General features: G+C 40.2%; 1 protein-coding gene across 2 annotated transcripts in view; it reads left to right on the top strand.

The window, feature by feature from the left end:
* Positions 1 to 13,982, top strand: part of LOC111866862 (alpha-catulin) — a 41,270-nt gene that overhangs the window by 15,279 nt on the left and 12,009 nt on the right. For both annotated transcript variants that reach the window (XM_023856193.2, XM_033752441.1), the window contains exons 2-7: positions 3,033 to 3,222; positions 3,750 to 3,910; positions 5,861 to 6,070; positions 8,506 to 8,679; positions 10,645 to 10,899; positions 12,653 to 12,901. In XM_023856193.2, the coding sequence (XP_023711961.1) occupies positions 3,033 to 3,222; positions 3,750 to 3,910; positions 5,861 to 6,070; positions 8,506 to 8,679; positions 10,645 to 10,899; positions 12,653 to 12,901 (1,239 nt within the window). The remainder of the gene's footprint in view (positions 1 to 3,032; positions 3,223 to 3,749; positions 3,911 to 5,860; positions 6,071 to 8,505; positions 8,680 to 10,644; positions 10,900 to 12,652; positions 12,902 to 13,982) is intronic.

The raw sequence follows: 13,982 nt of genomic DNA, 5'->3' as shown, positions 1-13,982 counted from the left end.
ATTTAATAAGGGGGCCCAGAGCCTGCATGTACACAGTGTGTCCAGGTTCTGTTAGGACTGTGTTGATTAAAAATACAAGACGTGAATTATTTTCAAAATTTCACTCTTTTTATTCAAAATAGTCTTCTGAATCAATACATAGCCGGAATCAATTGAAAAGTTTTTGAAAACAGTCACCGTACTCCTTTTGTGGAATCGCATTTAAAACTGCGGTACATTCCCTTTGGATGCCCTGGATGGTGTCGAGACGGTGTCCTTTCATCGCTAACTAAACTTTTGGGAAGAACCAGAAATCTGCTGAAGACAAATCTGGCGAATACGAAGGATGATCAAGGACTTTGGACCCTTTTCTGACCAAAAAATCGCGCACGATCTTCGATTTGTGGGGTGGGGCATTATCGTGGAGGAGCGACCAGGAACCTTGCTCTCAATATTCAGGTCGAATTAGAAGAATTCTCGCCCACAAACGATTGAGGGCTCTGAGATAATAATCTGAATTCACTGTTTGACCTTCTGACAGAAATTCCATGTGAATGATTCCTTTGGAATCGAAGAAAACGGTTAGCAGTGTCTTTACTCATCTCTTTTGCATACGCACTTTCTTTGGTTTCGGCGTCTTTGGGCTCAACCACGCTGCACTCTGCTGCTTTGTGAGAGGCTCATGTTGAAAACACCATGTCTCATCACCAGTAGTAATCGATTTTGTAAATTTTGTATCACTTTGGGCCGACCGTAACATGTCTTTGCAGTATTCCACTCTGGCATGGTTTTAATTGCCTGACAGCGCGTGCGGTACAAACCGCGCACAGACCTTCCATTTGCCCAAATCCTGGGTCAAAATTTGATACGCAGTACTTTTTGGTATTCCAAAAAGCTCCTTGATGAGTCTTGCAGAAACACATCAGTCTGATGCAAGGATTTTGGTCACTTTTTTTTTCACATTTTCTTCAATGCCACTTGTTCTCGCCTTTGATGCACGTGAAGCGCCTTCAATGTCCTCCCTGCCATCACGAAATACAGCATACCATCGAAAAATACTCGAGCGACTCAAACAATCACTACTGTACACAATTTTCATCATTTTGTATGCTTCTCCGTCTGTTTTGCCTAACTTCAAACAAAATTTGATGTTGGTTCTCTGTTCAACCGCCATTTTCCGACGAGCGTCAGAACAGTATTGTTACATTCAAGGTCAGAACACATGATGCAGCGATGCTTGCGCTTTGAAATTATAGACAGCCACAGCTGAAACTTCAAGAATCTTAACGCCACAACTCGCCAACAGATGGCATTGCAGGGCAAATTAAAAAAAAAAAAGACTCCTAATGGATCCTGGACACACCGTGTATGTTACAAAGAAACATACTTGTCCATAACACTGGGAATCCACAACTGGACTCAAACAGGCAAAAGGGTTTATATCAGGACCCTCTGCCAAAAGAATGAGGGACCTGTTGAACTAAGATGGGTGGTAGGATTACTTACCGGACACTGCCACCTAAAGGGGCACCTTTCCAAACTGGGACTGACAGACCACCAACTTGTGAAAGGTGCCTACAAGAAGATGAATCAGCCACACACATCTTGTGTGATTGTGAGGCTATAGCTTACTTAAGATATCGCCACCTGGGCCAGTTCTTCATGGAACTAAGTGACTTTTATGACTCCCCCACAAATAAAGTTCTACATTTCATTCGAAGTGTAGGATTAATAAAGGGTTAATCCAAAGGGAAAGCACAATAGACCATTGATGGTCACAGTACAAGGGCTGGTGTTTATGGCTCACCCCTCATACTCAACATACTTGTTCATGCTGAGAACTGAATCCCAGACTCTGTGTCCACAGCCAGTCATTTCTCTCAGTAAACCATCATGGCAATGCGGACGTACTTGAACTCTTGCAGATTACTTCAACATAAATATTTTAATCTATTGGCAGAGTGCTTCAACATAAAGCAGCCATATGAATTTTAACACAGAACTTGTAGGGAATCAGGAACTACAGCAAGTTTTCGTGAGGATTATACAGTTGGAGGATGTCTGGGGTGAAGAACACAGGTGTTTAACGTCTCCGCAGATATTTGGAAGTGTTCCTGTGATGACACTGAAATTCGATATTCACTAAATTCACCACATGGTATAATGTCTTTCTTGAAAAACTCTTAGTTACGTAATTAGTAGAGGTATTCAGTTCTGTTATGGAATGTGTTCACAGAATTTTAGCCATTATTTACGAACTTCAGCCTAGTGGATTCAGTCCAAACTTTGTATTACATTTCTGTAAGATCCAGATACTTATATAATGTGACTTTGTCCTGGAAATGTATAACCAGGCAAGTTGTCTCCATTGGAAATGCTTGTAGCATGTATTTTGATGTGCTCGTTTCAAATTTTGGCTGGAACACAGACAATCCTGATTGATGATAATGATGGTTTTCCTCACTCCCCCCAGGCAAATGCCAGGCTAGTACTTTAAGTTAGGCCATGACTACTTCCTTCCACATTTTTTCCAATTTATTGTCCACCATCATCCAGTTCTTTTGATGCTCTATAATTTGAGTTACCAAGAGCATCATTAAATAAACTATAAAACTTCATGGCCTTGGTCCGCACCTGAACTATACCGACTGAGCGACCGCCACTTGTCAGTGAAGTTAGTGCCAACTTTAGCGGATAGAGGGTGTCATGTGGTCAGCGCAACGAATTCCCACGTCCGTTAATCTCGGTTTTCTAGACCAGAGCCGCTACTTTTCCATTCAAGTAGCTCTTCAGTTATCCTCACGAGGCTGAGTGGACCCCGTTCCAGACCCACTACTTCTCAGAAAATCTGGTAGCGCCGGGAATCGATCCTGGGACCTCTGGATCTGTAGCCAGGAACTCTGACCACTAGACCACAGAGGCGGTTCCAAATAAAGAAACAAAAATAATAAATGTACACAATGTATTTTTGTGTTTAGTTCTAAGCTGATTCTCTTGCCAGCTTCTGACAAAACTTCTGTGTTTCTCTAATTTTATGTAATTATCTTCTGAAGATCTCGACTCTAGTGACCCATCGGGAACGGCCACTATGTTCAGAGCGCAGTCTGAGGGCTGTGGCACGGGTTGGGCAGGCTGTGAATCTGGCTGTGGAGAGGTTTGTCACAGTGGGGGAAACAATAGCAGATGACAACCTTGAGATCAAGGAGGATATGTACGAGGCATGCAAAGAGGCACGTGCAGCTGGTAAGCTCAATTTTTCATGCATTCTTTACACAAAGCACATAAAATGAACATGTAATAGGAGGTAACATCTACATATCTGGCTGTGCGTTTGCAAGATTAATTTTCCAAACCATTATTCATGTATCATTGAAGTTTGGTATTTGAATTTATGCTAAAAGTTGTCTGGTCAATTTCATTTTGGTAAATACCAGACTGCTATAAGTACTGTCAGTCCCACATTGTTTAGAGTCCGCACTGGTCTGTGGGTTTATTATTTTCATCTGTACCCTGTGGGTACTTCCACATCACAGATTGTTTTATTCTGACGTGCCTGGCAGAAATCAAGAATTGTTCAGAACAAGAGGCATTAGAAAGGGACAAATTCTTAGGTTTAAGTTGATGTATCTTTGTGCTGATGGAAATGTTATGGTGTATCGAGTATAATTCTTTGGCAGAAGCTGTTGCTTGGAACATTTTCAACCCTAGACTTCTGTGCTGGTGTGTTGTTATAGTCACTCCAGGGTTTGATAATTCGCCTGTGTTCGCAGGCACTGCTATTGAAAAGCTATGTGAGGCTGCTCTGGAAGATTCCCTGACAGACCGAGGAGCTGTTGTCCGGGCTGCGCGATGTTTGCTTGGCTCCGTCACGAGAGTTCTGCTGCTGGCAGATGTCGTAGTTGTAAAACAGCTGCTACTTGCGAAGGACAAGGTGAGGATTGCAGTGTTTCAGGAAAGTTCTTGTTGAAGATAAACATGAGAATTACAGTGAGTAAGAATCTCTGAGAAAACCCCACAAAAGTCATACGAGGGGCAGTCAAAAAGTTCCCGGAATGGTTGTATAGCACTCTAATGGTTCAACATACGGCAATGCTTACCTATCACCTTTAAAGTAGGACCCTTGTGCGCGCACACACTTGCTCCATCAATCCTGCCATTGTTGGAAGCAGCTGTGGAAGGCCTCTTTTGGAATCTTCCGGAGCTCAGCTGTCGCATTTGATTTGATGTCCTCCATAGTTGTGAAACGTGTTCCCTTGAGACCCATTTTCAGAGTAGGGAACAGCCAAAAGTCACTCTGAATGAGATCCAGAGAGTACGGTGGTTGAGTGATGACAGGAATGTTTTCCTCGGCAATGAATTGCTGCACAACAAGCGATGTGTGGCTCGGTGCGTTATTGTGATGCAGAAACCACTGTCCCTGCCTCTTGTCGCACCACTTCCTCCAAACCGCATCGCGCAACCTCTGCAAAACTTGCACATAGAAACGGCCAATAACAGTACCAACGTCTTGCTCCAACTCCGCGATTGTCAATAGTCGATCACATTGAATGAGTTGTAACACTTTTCCAATCATTTCTTCAGTTGTGGATGTTGAAGGTCTCCCGCTGCACTGTTCATCCTCCAATGCCTCCTGCCCATTCTTAAACCTGGAAAGCCGGTCGTAAACTGCAGATTTCTTTAGTGCAGTATCACCGTAAACTTGCTGCAGGGCCGATAGCATCTCTGAAGCAGTTTTTCCCAATTTGCACATGAACTTGATGTTGGCATGCTGTTCGAACTGCGACATTGCGCTGAATGACCAACACTCAAATCTAATTCAAATGGGACAGTAATGACACTGCACACTGAAACCTGTCCAGACCTGTTGCGCCTGCAAGCAGACATGCTGAGCTCCCCGCCACAACAGTGTATGCGCTATCTTATCACTTGTTCTCCATCTGCGGGGGAATTGCGGGAACTTTTTGACTGCCCCACATAAGTTTTTCCAATTAAATAGTTTAAATTTGATATTTATATATGGTGACAGTTATTTTATAGGTGCAAACAGAACTGCCTTAAAGAATAACTCTCGACACAAAATTATAATCTAATGGTATAAAAGAAATACTGTAATTTGAAATTGTTTTACTCATAGAATTCATGTGCATTATAACAGCAACAACAACTCAAAATTAATTTATAAAATTAAAGATACAGATAATATTTCTTATTTGTGGCATGTAAACCTGTTATCGTGTTGAGGGGTAAAGGTTACATTTTGAATGTGTTAAAAGTTGAGTATCCATTTTACTCGGCCAGGTGGGCAAAATTCCAGTCCTGAGGCATTGCAGTGAATACATTAACTTGAAATATTCACCTGCTTCATATTCAGAACACCGGTTACTTCAAAGGTTCCTTAATTTTCTTCAGTAGTTGGTTGAGGCACTATGCTACAAGCTGGAAGGTTGTGGGTTCAAGTCCTGATGAGGTCATTGGATTTTTTCAATTGACCTAATCCTTCCAGCCGCACTATAGCCCTGGGGTCGACTCAGCCTGTAACAGAAATGAGTACCAGGAATTAATTAAATAATTTTCCTGGGGAGTAAAGCGCGGCCGGCGCATAAGGCTCACAACCTTACTGCCATCTGTGAGCCAGTTGTCTAGATAATGTGTGACCCTCAATGTCTCACAACCCTATGGGCCTTCACGGCCTGTTACAGGGATAGCTTTATTCTTTTTTTTTTTACTTCCATGTAAATGCTAAGATATTGTGACAATGTAGACTGTCATTCTTGTACATACATTTGGCATTCCGTAATCTTTGAAGGTGATATGTTGTCATTAAATAATCCACTGACAAAGCCATCCTCCTTAATACAAAATTCTGTGTTCTGTGGAACAGGTTGCTCGAAGCTTGGGTCGGCTGGAGAGTGTAACAAACTTCACCGAGTTTGTGAAGGCATTCAGCCAGTTTGGGGCAGAGATGGTGGAGCTTGCTCACCTCACAGGGGATCGTCAGAATGACCTCAAGGATGAGAGGAGAAAGGCACAAATGGCAGCAGCGCGACAAGTACTGGAGCGCTCGACGATGATGCTTCTTACCTCTTCCAAGGTGAGGTCTGCATTACAAAATTCAGGGTTTATTTATTTGTGAACCAACTGTCTAGCAGACCTAACAGAGTAGGTGCCTCCAAAACACTCACCTGAGGATGGAAACAGATCCAGTTTACAAAACATTGCATTCTTTATTTTTTAGAAGGCTGAATGATGACAAAATTGAAAAGTCCAGTAATTTTGAATTGAATNCTGACGAAACCTACGTGCGAATTTTCTGTAAATGTTTTTCCTTGCAATAGTTTCGACAATAAACACACGCTGTTTAATAGTGAACTTCATTTCCACCGTCTGTCGACAGCTGTAAACATTCCACTCCACTTCCACAGCAAGACAAAGACTGACTGTTTAATGCAACCTCGGGTTCCGATTATGCAACCATCGGCGTAGGAGCACTGCAGTCGCGGGGAGGAGTTGCATCCGTTCTGCGGTGGTATGACTCACGGCAAATTGCAGCCGCGGCGCGCACTTGATTGTACGCATTATATTTTTGTCTAGTATTCATGTTATAGACATCAGAATTTAATTTGAATTTATCTTTGTTGTAAACAACAAATAAGAGAAGCGATAATATGTATTGCAATTGAAGAGGTAGAATTTTTAATTTCTTAAATAATTCTCTACATGAATATCTACTTCTACATCCTGTAATGATTCTAATTATATTCTTTTGTATTTTAAAAATTATTACACTATGTGAAGAGTTCCCCCAAAATATTAATCTTGAGTGTTATACAACATTGTCAGAATCCTTAGAATCTACAGGGTTAAATTATTTGTGAAGACTGTTTTGTTGCAAAAGTTGATCACAGATGTAAACATGGCTCCAAATTTGAACTTACTTCCACTCCTCAAAGCATCCGTATAAGACCACATGATTTATGTTCCTCAACAGTGTCTTTATTAGTATATCTGGTTATTGTGATTGTTTTTGTTGTTGTTAACCCCTTCACTGATAACTTGAAATTATATTTTTATGTTCCCTAATGTACAACATACATTGTTACTGCATGCAGAAAGCCATGTCAGATGATTTCATTTGGTCATGTCATCTTCTAGGAAATGTAATAACTACATGCAAAAATTGTTACACAGCTCAGAAAAAAAAACATTGGGATATAGCAAACATGGTACAGTATGGAACCTGATTTTTTTTTTATTTTGCAAGTTAGGACAGAAAAAAAATCACTTAGTGGGGGGTGGATTCCAACTGGGTCCACTTGGCACGGCGGCCACTGATTGGCCTATTGTAGTCTGCCCCGGGTGATTATGATGATGGAGAATTTGGTGGAATGAAGATTGGCAGGGGAAACCGAAGTCCTCGGAGAAAACCCGCCCCAGTGCCACTTTGTCCACCACAAATCCCACTTGACCAGACCCGGGATCGAACCCGGGCCGCCGCGGTGGGAAGCCAGTAACTAACTGCTTGACCTATGGCACAGCCAAGTTAGGACAGAAAGCATATCACATAAAAGTTTCAGGAATGCCACTGAAGGAGTTAATAAAAAGTGAAATAGCCTTATAAAATGTATGACATTAAGTAGTGATATTACATTAAAAAAGTAATAATTATGTGCTGTAATGTGGGTAGTCAGTAACATTGCTATTGGAGGAAACTTAATGGACTTAAAGTGGTTGAAGGTTACTTAGAACAGGTGACAGGAGCAGGGTCATCAGCAGAGGATTTTTTTAAATGAAAAATTTGGAATTGAAGTGTTCTCTGACAGGTTCCTGACTTTCATTTCTGCCTTTCACCTTTGCCCCTCTGTGTAAGTTTGTGTGTTTACTTTCTGGGAGGATATGTGAAAGATAAAACATTTCACTGCCAATGTAAGCACAGTTGCCACTTTAATGAAGTTATACAGAAATGAATCAAAACATCTTATACTCCATAAGCCAGAATTTTGTATTTGGCACTTTACTTCACAAAGAGAACAGTGATTATGTTAATCGTAAAGTGTGAATTTCTCATGAGTGTTGAGGTTCTTGCAGTAGTAACTATGAGCAGTACTATTTTCTGGGATTTAGTATTATGTAGTCTGGTGGTGTGCTTTGTGCTTGCTTGGCTCTGTGACCTTCAAGATGAAGGGAATATGTTTTCCTTTAATCTCAGAAAATGTCTGCCAAATTCCATGGTATCACATTCAAGAAGGCGGTGTGCTTCAGTTGATTTTCTCATGTTTCCTTAATTTGTCATATGTAGTTTATTAGATTCAGATATATTATGTTAATTTTATGCATTATTAGAAAAGTTTGATGAATGAGATGTTAATATGTGTGTAGATTTGTCACACATGCTACAAGTTTTCTGCTTATATGCTCAAATATTCCTCAGATCAAAAATTCTTTTCGAATCAAAGTTGTGAGAGGCAAGTATTTCTTGTTATGAACATTTGTATCCTAATTTTGAATTTGACTTACATTTTTTTTTAGACTTGTTTACGGCATCCTGATTGCCCGTCTGCGCGGGAGAACCGTGACACAGTTTTCTGCCAGATGAGACGTGCTATGGACCTGATACATTACGTTGTTAAAGATGGAGTAATGGACTCAGCTGCACAGCTGGGTGATACCATATCTCCTGTGGATCAACATGGTGCTAGTGAGGTAGACTTCCCCCCTGTGTTTCTCTTCCCTCTTATTGGAACACCATTCGCTGAATAAGATTAACATGCAGTCTTGCTTCTGCTGTCATCAGCATTGCCATACATTGTGCAGATTTGTGCAGAAATTTTCATAGGTGATTAGCCATGTCAGTGTCAAACTAAAAGCAGTGTTTCAGATATCTCCTCAGTCATCGACTTTGTTGACGGAGACTGAGGAGACCTTTGGAATGTTGATTTTAGTTCAATATTGACACAGGTGATTGCCCAAGGAGATTTTAATGCAATTATCCACCATCAAAGCTTCAGATCCTACATACTGTAGACATACATTTAATCCTTACTAATCCCCATTTGATAGTTTAAAACATGTTGATTTTCTCAGAGGATACAAAGTATGACTATAATTGACTATTATTCTATGTCAAGGATTGGACCTTACAAGCCTCTATTAGTGTTCAGAAGTTATTAAAAGTCTTTGATTGCCTAGCCCTGCCATATTTACCTGCTAAAAATGCTTGGCCTGATTGTGGTAAGTACAGTTTTTTACAGAAAAACTTTCCTCAAATGACCTCCAAACAATAACAGGAATATATCATGTGAAAAACCATTCTTTCCTATATAACATTGATATGTCTCTTTAGATGCCATCTGGTGATAGAAATACTAATTGATTAATGAGCTAAAGACTTTGGTTTTGGTAATTTATTGCAGCAAGTACCCCAAACTGATCTAGACAGTATATTATATGCATAGGGTTGAAACTGGTCTGTTCATCTACTTCAGGATCTTCTCATATGTCTCTATTCATGTAAAATTTTTTAATATTATGAGTGGAACTTGAGATGTTTGTCTAAAAGCAATTAGAGCTTTACTGGAACATTGGTAAATGAGCTAACATGGTTCATTATGTCATTTATCTGACATTGTTTATGTCATGTATTCTGATTATAAAATATTTCAGTGTCCATTTCTTTTTAATTTGCATGATTTTCATGGTTTGTGGCTGGCCCCAGCATAGTTCGGCTTTTCTATTGGAATGATTCCATTAATTTTAAGATGCCACAGCTGTTGACTTACTGTCGTAAATCACTTTCAGAACCTTTGCTTTTGGGTGTGTGTGTGGATCTATGTGCAGGTCATAGCTTTACTGTGTTGTTGACTTTTAATTAGATTTTTATGCAGCATAAATTGCCTTAAATCTGCTCTTAAATACACACACACACCTCTTAACTACTGATAATAAAATGCAGTGCATTTCTCAGATAGTGACTGATGATCTATCAGTCTTCATGTATAAATGAGAGGAACTTTTTGCTTGAGGCAGAAAACAAAAGCATAAGCCGGAAAGTCATAAAATTTTATCTCATTGATTAAATGTAATGGTTCGTAATAATAAGTTACTGTCATACTCTTGAAGCCTAAAGCTAATGGCAGAATACTCCCCCAAAACTTCTGTAACATTCTACCATACTGCGCAGTATCATGTCGCAGCGGACAGTAATCTGCAAGAAGGTGAATGTTGGCGAAGGTTAGGTTCTGAGAATGGAAGATGAATTGGACTGAACAGTTCTGTTTTCTGGGTTACAATGCTATTTGGTCCTTTTAAAGTCAGCCAAAAGTTTCAGAGTTCAGGTTTGGAATATAATACTTGGCAAGAAACTATGCCCTGCTTGCTACCTGCTTCATGCTGATTTTTTTGCTTGGCTTATTTTTTCGATCTTTAAGATGGAGGCGATATGTTCCTCTGAAACATGGGTTGACTTTCAACAGTCCTCATGTGTTATATCCCAGGGGATAGAAATCTTCATAACCATCGCTATGAGAACTTGAAATTCAACTTGAATTGCACTAAGTGAGGTTTGTTGTTAATGGTGTTGAACATGTAGGTTCTAATACCAGAGAGGTATATAATAAGATGGAACCTGAAGACTAATTGAGGTTGAGAAATGGTGTTGTGCCTCAACAGGATGACTGGGAGGTGAGCCTCACCGTGTCTGGAGGATTGAAGCAGTTGGAAGATCTCGTGGAAATGACTCGACTTACTCTCCTGGGACCTGACTCAAAAGAACGACTAACTCAGGCATTGGACACCATAGCCGAGCGGACACAAGATTTCACAGACTCGGCCTATACGAGCCATGAGCACCGTGAGAACATTCTTCTGTTGTGCGACCGTGCTAAGCTCGAACTCAATCAGCTGCTACGTGTCGGTGTCAGTCTGGTAAGTACTGGTTCATCAGACTTTCAGAAATCTTAAATAAAAAGTAATATTGGTGTGTGTAAACAAAGGTGGAACTAACTATTTACATACCCAGGGCAAGTTCACAAACTCATGGCACTAAAATATGTGGATTTATGTTATTAAGACTTGCGTAATCTGCAGAGAGATAATTGCAAGAGTCAGGAACCTGTGTGACAACCGATGTCTTTTGCTGGATTGTGATACAGATTCAAGGTTCAAACATATTGTCATGTATTGGGTGTATAACGTGACAAATTACTTCACGCCTTATTTGATATAGCGAATTTATTGCACATTCGCTCTTGCAATCACACAATTTACAGATCCACAATTACTGCTATCTGCAGTATCACAAATACTACACTGCAAATGCCAGAATACAACTGACTGGTTGCTGGCTAACTCGTTACTCTCCACTGGCTAAATGGATAACTGTTGATCACACACTCTGACTCGTAGGCTTGCTCGGAACTAACTGAGAATAGTCTTTGCTGCTCCGTATCTAGCCTCGTTCCGGACATCACAGAAAATAGCCATGTAATAAGTGCCACTGTTGCTACCGTGTTTACCGGTGTTACTGGTAACGCTGTCAGGAGTTGTCTCTCGCAACCACTGTTTACCCACGTTGCATAGCGACCAGTGTCCTGGGACTTGGCTCGCTTCGGCTCCGCTCGGCGCGTCACGGCTGGCGGGGTGGGGGGGGAGGGGCATCATATATAGTGCAACACGTCACAATATTATTAGCTCACCCTTTTGTTCCTGTGTTCCAAGATAGGTCATTTACCAGTGATTAGTCAAGACTGGCATATCCTGCAAAGTCAGATAAAAACACGCTATAGCAAAACAAGGTATTTCTCTTTTGTAATGCACATAATTTTATCTCACTAGATGGTGTATATAGTTACATTCTGTGGTTCCATGGATGAATGTAGATAATTTGCTACTCATCTGTGAAATAGTACAAACCCTAGCCTGCTTTGAAAATAATGACTAGGCTAGCAGATAAGACAGCAGCAGAATAGCTGGAACAGAAAGTCTTAAGATGATTAAGTCCACTGATTATGAAACTTTTTTGGTCTGCAGTGTATTTTATGATATTTTTGGTACTAATAGTGTCACCAAAAGTTAAAATATACCACCAGTCCTGTAGAAGGCATAGAATAAAAATTCTCTTCTTTGATGATAAATTGTTATCCATAAATTAAAATATGACTACCAACCCCATAATACCAGGGATTTTAAAGTCCATATTCCTGGTTTATAAAGTTTAAAACAGACCATGACAACAAGTGTTATGTTTTTGGACATTATTCATCATCTTGTCTATTTCTTAAAAAACCATCCTGTTTCAATTTTAAAACACAATGTTTCAGAGACTGGATTCTGTCTCCGTCTTCAGGTAAAACTTTCTCAGTTGGGTCCAGTAGATAGAACTAGCTAGGGGCTGAGTAGGTTTTGCCTGAGGACAGGGACAGAATCCAGTCTCCGAAATGTTGTGTTTTAAAAAAAGAAAAACAGGACGGTTTTTTAAGAAATAGACAAGATGATGGATAATGTCCGAAAACATAGTACTTGTAGCAAACTTTTAGTTCAGACCATGACAACTTCCTCTTCCAATTCTGTCCCTATTTGTGATTCACATTCTTCTTCATCCTTTTTAATACTATATAATCTGTATGGTTGAGAAATTGTCATTAAGTAAACTAAACTGTAAACTAAAACACTGGTGAAGGAACAAACGGAAGGCAGCTCGCCAACCCATGAGATGGAGCAGGCAGTCATGGCACTTCTCCAGGCAACACGTGACCTGAGGCACCAACTTCAAGCCACCACTATGGCGCAAGCTGCAGACCTTACTTCTGTCGTGAACGCCGGGCGTGACATGGTGAATGTCATTCGAAATGTAGCATTAGCCTCTGACACGGATCGTTTGATGGAATGCGCTGATAAGTTTCATGAATACATAGAACACATCCTAGAGGTAAGTTAAAATTCAAGTTCTTGAGGAAGGAACTTGAATGATTGTAAAAATGTAATTTCATTGAAGATTTATGGATTTATGGGCAGGTTGGGACCGCAGTTTTGACTGAATGTTGACTACAGTTGTGAGTTGGAACCCCACTCAAAAGGCATGGATGTTTGTGTGTGTGTTTATACTGCGTCTGTGTTGTCCTGTGTGTAGGTAGTGGCCTTGAGATGGGCTGATGCCCCATCCAAGGAGTCGTACCATCTGTGAAAAAAAAAAGGATTACGAAACTGAAGAAGAGGTCAGGGCTCAACAAAGGGCTGTAGAGCCATTGATGAATGGATGAATGAAAAAGTTTATAATGGTGACACAACCTACATCATTGTCTGATGATAACATACCCTCTGAGATGTTCTAGTCTCAGAATAAGAGAAATATGTGGATTTAGGGATGTTTCAGAATAAAGTGCTGACATGATTGTTTGGCCCTAAGAAAGATAAAGTAACAGAAAGACATACAATTACATACCATAGAGATTCGTAATTGTTTTCTTTGTCCAACACTAGTAAGATGACAAAATGAAGCAGGATGATGTGGGTACAAACAGGTTTTGGTAGGAACTGTCAAAAGAGGCCACTTGGGAGACAAAGACATTGATGGAAAGGTATTATTTAAAATGGGTCGAAGAGAAATGTGTGAAATTGTAAACTGGATTCAAACAGCTCAAAATAAGGTCAAGCAGTCTGTTTTTAAATACGGTGATAAACCTTTAGTTTGGTAGAAGTGGAATACATTTCGACCAGCTGAGAAATGGATTCAAGAATGACTCTTTGTCATAGAATTAGTAATTAACATTTTTTTTTTGTGTCCCGTGCAAAGTACAGTAAATTGCTCATATTGTGAAGAGTACTAATTTCTGAGATTTGAAGCTGTACAGTCTGGTATATATATATACATATATATATATTTTTTTTTATTGTTAGTGGGGTGCGACTAAGTCCCTTGTACTGGGGCCACTTCTGGCCTATTGTACCAGCCCCAGATGATAGGTGAGGGTGACTGTGGAGCAATTTGTGGAATGAAGATTGGCGGGGGA

This window comes from Cryptotermes secundus, unplaced genomic scaffold (genome assembly GCF_002891405.2).
Source record: "Cryptotermes secundus unplaced genomic scaffold, Csec_1.0 scaffold673, whole genome shotgun sequence".
Taxonomy (NCBI): Eukaryota; Metazoa; Arthropoda; class Insecta; order Blattodea; family Kalotermitidae; genus Cryptotermes; species Cryptotermes secundus.
The sequence above is the reverse complement of the archived record's forward strand: the minus strand, read 5'-3'. Positions and strand labels throughout refer to the sequence as shown.